We start from the raw sequence: 8,098 nt of genomic DNA on the forward strand, positions 1-8,098 counted from the left end.
GGGGCGGGGGGGCGGCAGCCACAAACCCCGCTTCCCCCGGATCTCTATTTTTAGCCCGCGATCGGGCGGTTAATCAAGGGGAGATGCTCGCCCAAGCGACGGCGTGGAGGGTAACCGGTTGCGTGCTCTGACTTCTTGCAGTGCACCTACATCAAAATTGAGCAAGTCGAGAAGACCCACGCCGTGGTGCTGAGCCGCCCCTCCTGGCTCTGGGGGGCCGAGATGGGGGCCAACGAGCATGGCGTGTGCATCGGCAACGAAGCGGTGTGGGGGAGAGAGGAGGTCGGTGACGAAGAAGCCCTCCTCGGCATGGACCTCGTAAGGTGTGCACGGGCTGTAGCAGTAAATGGTACTGAACATGGAATGTAATTTAAAAACATTTGGTTTGAGTTATATGGGAAATAGGTGCGTTCACTTTCAGAAGACATGTCTGTCTCTTCTGCTGTTCTAGCCATAATTAAACACAATTACTTCTTGGCACCAGCATTAGATCTCTGCCAGGAGCTGTGGGAGCCCATGAGCAGCATCAGGTGCTAGAATCACGGAATCACAGGTTGGAAGGGACCTCAGGGATCATCTAGTCCAACCGTTCTAGGAAAAGCACAGTCTAGATGAGACGGCCCAGCGCCCTGTCCAGATGACTCTTGAAGGTGTCCAATGTGGCCGAGTCAATCACCTCCCTGGGGAGATTATTCCAATGGTTGACTGCCCTCACTGTGAAAAATTTCCCTCTCATGTCCAATCGGAATCTCCCCAAGAGCAACTTGTGTCCATTCCCCCTTGTTCTCTCCATGTGACACCATGTAAAAAGAGTCTCCATCTTCTTTGTAGCTGCCCCGTAAGTACTAGTACATGGTGATGAGATCCCCTCTGAGCCTCCTTTTCTCAAGGCTGAACAAACCCAGCTCTCCCAGCCTATCCTCATATGGCAGGCTTCCCAGTCCTCTGATCATCTTGGTGGCCCTTCTCTGCACCCCTTCCAGCCTGTCCACATCTTTTTTGTATAGCAGGGACCAGAACTCTACACAGTACTCCAGGTGTGGCCTGACAAGCGCTGAGTAGAGTGGGATAATGACTTCTTTATCTCTGCTGGCGATGCCCTTTTTGATGTAACCCAGCATCCTGTTGGCCTTCTTGGCCGCAGCAGCACACTGTTTGCTCATGTTGAGCTTCCTGTCCACCAGGACACCCAGGTTCCTTTCCACAGAGCTGCTCTGTTTTCCCAGGTGCAAGACCTTACACTTGTCCTTGTTGAACTTCGTAAGGTTCTTGTTGGCCCACTCTTCCAGCCTATCCAGATCTTTCTGCAGAGCAGCTCTTCCTTCCAGAGTGCCTACTTCCCCAATCAATTTGGTGTCATCCGCAAACTTCATCAGGCTACAAGGAAATCATCAAATGTTTTTCTCTGTATAGTGTTTGTAGTAAACTGAAACAAGAGACTTTAACTAGTGCAAAGCTGAACTTCAGGAACTAGTGTTGGGCCTTTTTCTAGGGTCAATGTTCTCATTTCCCCCATCTTTTATGTGCCCGTTTTTAGTTTCAGTCTTAGCCGCACATCTCCACATAAACAATGACAGCTTCTTTTGCCTGCCTTACTGGGTGCCAGTGTAACTGTCATTAACCTATAGCAGTCAGTCAGTTCTTCTTGGTACTCTTTTGTCCCAGTCCAATACCCAGATAGGACTTGGAGAAGTTTCCTAGGAGCCCTCTCCCCTCCCTGGTGTTCATATTTCCGTTTGGTTGTTTTTCCCATGTCAAGGACATACATATGGGACTTACTTCAAACAAGCTCTTTAAATTACTTGCTCCCTTCCCTTACCAGAGCGTACCAGCATCAGGTATGTACAGAAATAACATTCCAATTCAATTTGAATACTCAGGCTAAATAGTTGTATGGAAAATGTATAGTTCAAAAAATAACAGCTTTCTTTTGTCTTAGGCTTGGACTTGAGAGAGCAGACACAGCTGAAAAGGCTCTTACCGTCATAGTTGATTTGCTAGAAAAATATGGACAGGGAGGAAACTGTATGGAGAGCCACATGGTATTCACATACCATAACAGTTTTCTGATAGCTGACAGAAAGGAAGCATGGGTTCTGGAGACATCTGGAAAATACTGGGCAGCAGAGAAAGTAGAAGGTATGGATGATTCTCTTTACTTTCCACATTTCAAATGCAATGACAATTAGCCGTTCTCCACTTTTCATTTACCAACCATTTCATTAAGGCATCAAACTAGCCTCCAGATATGTACATGTGCCTGTAAGCAAGAGGAGTTGCTTCCTAGAGCATCAGTGTGCAGAGGCTAGCAGCTTCAAAGAGGAGCTGAGTGACGGGGCCTTTTCAGAGTCAGAGGTGACAACTTCTGCACTTGGAAAACAGAGGACAGTAAGAAGGTCAGCATGAGAATGACAGCAGTATGTATGGTCTTAAGGATGGTGGCAATCGAGGACAATTTCTTTTGGTGACAGGGTAATACTGACAGGATTGGTGCAGTGGGCCCTGAAGTCGCTAATTCCTCCAGGGGACTTAGAAGGACAACCTATGTCTTTGGAAGTGTAAGGGGAAGAACGTAAAGATGGGAATAATCAGGACAGAACCTGAAATACGACGCTGGCAATAGAAGTAAATGAGTCAGAACTGAGTGGCAGTGGAATTTCAATCAGAAGGATACGTATAGCCAAAAATAAACCACAGGACTCACAGTTCTTATAGGAAACTCTTCAGTGCATGATTTGCTTTAGTAAGCTAATTGCAAACAAAATACCAAGAAAAGTAATTTGACTTATTAAATTGGTTCTTTCCTCACCTTACAAACAGGAGGTGTACGGAACATTTCCAACCAGCTCTCTATCACAACCAAGATTGACAGAGAACACCCACAATTAAAGGAATATGCCAAAAGCAAGGGCTGGTGGGATGGGGAAAAGGAATTCGACTTCGCTGCCACATATTCTTATGTAAATACTGCCAGAATGACCACATCCAGAGGCCGATATTGTGAAGGCTATAAACTTCTGAACAAACACAAAGGTATAATTTTTGATAATTTTTAAGGTATGCAGAGCATTTAGCGAGCTACATTAAATCATAAATGATTAGACATCTGATGTGGGCAATTATTCACAGGATTTGTTGAACCAGAACTTACTAGAATAACTTTTGGCCTAAAGGAGAAACACTGGTCTTGAAGTCTTCTATCCATTTTTGCCGATTTGTTGACAAGGAAAAATTAAAACAAGGGTCAAATATAAAAGATGCACAGCTACAGTAACAACACTCAGAGATCCCATTATGACCATACTGCTAAATACTCCTTAAGACCTAGCTCTGAAACACTTTCATAGGCTATATATAAAACAGACTCCCTGTGGTTTGCAGCCACAAACAGAACCTTACGAACAACTTCCGTCTGGTACCTTTCACATAGACCTAAGAAAACAGCACTGCATTCGGATACATATCTTGCATTTATTTTTTGAGACTGTTTTTAAAATCTTTGTAGTTATGTATTATAACTGCTACTCTAATCTTGTGTAGTCTAATTAAACACACTGAGAGCAGAAAAAAAATAATTTTCTGTACTCTAAGCAGGTGCTCCTAACCACTAACTTATGTTTCAGACCTCTACAGAGAGAAGCTATTCCTTCTCTTTTAACTGCATCCACCTGGCAGGTTTTTGCTGCATCTGTATTCACTTGCTCATTTGAAGTAATTAATCTGAACCAAAATTACATTGCACCCCTGTGTTGTTTTATTTATTTGGCTGAGCTCTGCCAGACCAGGTTTAGCATTTAGTTAATGCATCAGAATGAATTACCTTTTGCTATCCTGCTCTAGCAATCACGTAAATCCTGCATTTATTTTGGGAACTGCAGGTTCTGAGCACTGAAAGCGTTTTCATAATGCCCGTATTTACTTGTATTATAACAATGCTGAGATTCTATCAGTGTTTTCATTCTAAATCCCCATTTGCAGGCATTTACCTGAGCCGTTTTAAAAATCACACTAGGTGTTCAAGTTATCAGTCTCATATGGTTTCAGTTTGTTTAGACTTATTTTAAATCGGTGCCCTAACCAAGCTATTTGGTTTACAGCATCAGTAAAACCACTGGTTTCCTCATCTACCCTTCCCAGCTTTTTCAGTCAGTGGCATTACAGGTTTTTTCCAGGCTGCCTACCACGTAAAGACCATTTTTAGGTAAACATTATTTATATTTCAAAAAACAAAGAGTGTATTTCAGGAATACAAAATAACAAAGTCTAGTGGAAAATATGCAGTACTTTCTTTTCTGCTGGTCACGTTGCCAACTTGCAGTTGACAAACTGACTGTTGTTTCTTTTAATTTCTTTGATTCACCTAGCTTGCTGATTTCTTGAATACTCTTGACTTTCCCAGGCAACTGCGGGAATACTTAAGAGTGTTTCCTTGCTGAAATGTAGTGCTGCATGCCTGTCCACAGGCGATTTGAATCATGTATAAAAAAATAATACTGGAGACATCTGAAGTAGCAGCAGAGTGATTATTTTGAGAGGAAACAGCAAGGCAGTTTAAAAAAATGAATATTTATGCAGCTAGAACTTCACAGAGGGAAACATCAGAAGATTAAATGGTGGATGACACCTTCAAATAAAAAAAGTGGATGAACTAATATTTTTATGCTGTGAGCATACGCTCAACTGATACACTAAATTTGAAAACTACTGGAAGTGCTGCCTGTTAGAATATTGGATTGCCTAGTGATACCATGCCAGTATTTAAGCTTCAGTGCACACTACATGAGCAGCAACATCTGAACGCTAGATACAGCGGCATATGTGGAAAGGGTTTTGTTTCACCTAACTGAGAAGAAATAACTATTTTCATAGAGATATTTAGCACTATACCTCTCATAGGTAGTTGATTAAGGCTTCTTTACAAATGGATGTGCTGTTATAGTTCCTGTTGATTCTGAGTTTAGAACACGTCGTTACTCTAGTGCCTCCTTTCAATTGTCAACTTGAAGCCCAAGTGCTTTGGAGGGTCAGATGATTAAAATAAAATAAAATAAAAAGAAGAAAGTGGCAGTCTTGGCATTTCAGTTTCAAGCTACATACAAAATCCATGCACACTTATTATTTTTACATTTCCAAAGCAATCCAGTGGTAGTAACTGTGTATAAATACCAATTACTATTATAGCGATTCATCTTAACTTCCACACAGTGCTCAGGAAATTCAGCTTTTAACACAAGCTACTAATTTTCATCTGGAAAGTTACTGGGTGAAGAACCACTTGCTAGCCATATGTATTTTACCTTTCTGGGCAACATCATGTGTCGTCATCGTCTCCCTTTTGTTGCTCATTAACACCTACTCTTTGAATTAAATACTTCAGACAAGACAATAATATCTTAAAGTGTATTACATATTAAGGTATTCTGTTAGGATTTTTTTTTTTCCCTGCTAACATGGACAAACTAAAATTGCCATTGCCTATTAAAGGAAAAAGCAGCCAGTTGTAGAGAACACGCCATTTAGTTGTTATTACAAGTAGCACTGTGTGTAAATAATTGTATTGTATCTTAAATAGGATCTATCACTTCTGAAATAATGATGGAAATTCTTCGTGACAAAGAGAGTGGTATTAATATGGAAGGTGGATTTATGACAACTGGAAGCATGGTGTCTGTACTGCCTCAGCAGCCCCATCTCCCGTGTATTCACTTCTTTACTGGAACTCCAGATCCTGCGAGGTGATGTAGCAGCAAGTAATTAGGATAAAAAGTTGCAAATATCTAAATGAAAAGTGTTGCAATTCATCTAATTATATTCCTTTTTGCTTTGCTTTTTTATTCTCCTGAAAAAAGCACAGTCGAAAAGTAGGAAGAAAATAATGTACATTATGTACATTAATGCTATCTACCAACCTACTTAGTGAAACACTGCTATGACACTGACTTAAACATTGGTTAGGATATTTTTTTTTAAGACTTCTTTCTTCAAAGAAGGAATTAGAAGAATGGGGAAAAAATACAGCAATCTATCGACTTAACAATTTTAACAAAACTATATCAGTAAAGGATCTCTTGTATTTTCTTTTTCTAGGTCTGTATTCAAGCCCTTCATATTTGTGCCCAATATTACTCAGTTATTAAAAACTAGCTCCCCTACATTTGGTCATAATGATCCAGTTAAGAAGCAACCACGTTTTCAGAACAAGCCAGATCGAAGACATGAGCTCTATAAAAAACATGAAAGTGCTGCTGTAGTTATGGAAACTATCGAGGTATGTTGATTAAATTAGATTTCAATGCAAGCAGGTGGTTTATATAAGCTCCTTGCTCACATTTTGTTAATGTGATATCATTTAATGCCCTTTGATGGGTTGTGAAGAACATTGTAGTGCACCAGATGCCCATCATCTTGGCATATGGCAGGCATATGTTTCAAACACTAAAACCTGCAACTAGCACATTGCTCTACCCACAGCCCTAGCCCCAGACAAGTGTCTGTACTGCTCATCTTGCAAAGCAGCAGGCCACACATACTCCTGCACTAGTCAGATAATGGGGAAATGCTTGAGCAGCCACAGGCAAATACACAGTTCCTGGTAAGAGTACGTCAAACTCTTCAGGAGCCTGGTCTCGGGCAGTAAGGAGGGCACGCCTTTTGTCATTGCTTGCTATGGACAGGAAAGGAAACAAGGTGACAAAGATAGCTGGACACAAAGGTGAAGCAGGGAGGTAGTTGCTTACTTTTAACAGTAGCATCTCTCCTATTCACAGATGCATGTTCTAAAAAATAAGACACCTGGCCACTTAAGTTTTGGTAGCATAAATACCTAGCGCAGCTTTAATTTTGTTTATTTTCAGTCCATCAGACACGGATGCAGGGAGGTGAAGTGAGAGCTAGATATTAGGAAAGATACCTAAGAAAACCTGTCATGGTGCTAACTTCTACCATCGCAAACCTGTACCCTAGAAGCTATTTAAGAGGCTAAAATAAGGACAGTAGGACAGAGTTTGTTAGGGTGAACACTACATACCCTGTATAGTTTTTAGTGAAATACAGATGTTTCTTTTTGCAGGGTAAAGGTAAAGAGATGCTAAAGGAGATACAGGAGTTGGAGAAACAGAAGATAAGTGAAATGGAATCAATCCTGCAAAACGGATGTCTCGACATTAACCAAGCGGTTAACCTTTTTTCACAGTGTGTAGAAGAAGAACTCAAAATATATAGCTAAAACTACTGTTTGATTGTGGTACAATTCAGTTTTATGATTGACTTTTCCAATGAAGTGGCTGTATAGATTACATCTTATTTTCAATATACCAGTTAGTAAGGGCCAAACAGCTTTTGGTTGTGTGAAGCAATGCTGAAAAGGCTGTTAAGAGTTAGGCAGTGGCTTTGTCTGTGACGCAGTATAGAGCTGTCAGCAGAGACTGATTTCATCAACAGATGCAATTAGGATGTTATAGCTTGACTAAATGGCAGAATACCTCATTTCTGGACGAAGAACACAAACTCAGGTCTGCAGAACTCAATTCTAGAATTTCACATTGCCTGAATTAAAACAGCCATGCTGAAGGACTTTCTAAAATGTAGAAGCTATTCCTTGCACTGAATAAAAAGGAAAGTGATAGGCAAGTCAAGTAAGATTGATACTCAGTTGTTTGATAAAACAATTCTAAGATACGTTTCCTATATGAACCTTCTACTCCTTCCATGTAAAACAAGGCTAAGAGTTCAAGCTATATTAAAACCAAATCACAGTTATAATTTTACCATGATTTGTTGTGAAATCTGATTGCATGGAATTCAACAATGCAAGCATCCTGCAAGTTACCACACTACTTTCTCTTCCCTATTTTCCCTACCCTGATACTCAAAAATAAATTAACTTATTTACATAGAGTATGATTTTTGTCAAATTCATTCTGCAATACACTTTGTAACAGCATGTGAGAGTTTTTTTAATGTTCTTGAATTGTTACTTTTTTAAAAATCAGGCAGCTGGAAAGGAAGAGGTTGGGGTAAACAAGCATATACATGTACTCAGCAGGACACTTAAAAGGACTTCTAAAATTTTTTCACTTCATATAAAGCCTTTTAACCA

At 40.5% G+C, this 8,098-nt stretch overlaps 1 protein-coding gene across 2 annotated transcripts in view; it reads left to right on the plus strand.

The window, feature by feature from the left end:
- Window positions 1-7,896, plus strand: part of SCRN3 (secernin 3) — an 8,174-nt gene extending 278 nt beyond the window's left edge. The window contains exons 2-7 of one of the 2 annotated variants that reach the window (XM_064451635.1): window positions 142-323; window positions 1,940-2,139; window positions 2,821-3,033; window positions 5,573-5,735; window positions 6,088-6,268; window positions 7,070-7,896. In XM_064451635.1, the coding sequence (XP_064307705.1) occupies window positions 142-323; window positions 1,940-2,139; window positions 2,821-3,033; window positions 5,573-5,735; window positions 6,088-6,268; window positions 7,070-7,225 (1,095 nt within the window). In that variant the 3' untranslated portion in view covers window positions 7,226-7,896. The remainder of the gene's footprint in view (window positions 1-141; window positions 324-1,939; window positions 2,140-2,820; window positions 3,034-5,572; window positions 5,736-6,087; window positions 6,269-7,069) is intronic. The other variant, XM_064451636.1, reaches the window with a different exon arrangement.
- The last annotated feature ends 202 nt before the right edge of the window (window positions 7,897-8,098 follow it).

The sequence above is a fragment of the Phalacrocorax carbo genome, chromosome 5, assembly GCF_963921805.1.
Source record: "Phalacrocorax carbo chromosome 5, bPhaCar2.1, whole genome shotgun sequence".
Lineage (NCBI taxonomy): Eukaryota > Metazoa > Chordata > Aves > Suliformes > Phalacrocoracidae > Phalacrocorax > Phalacrocorax carbo.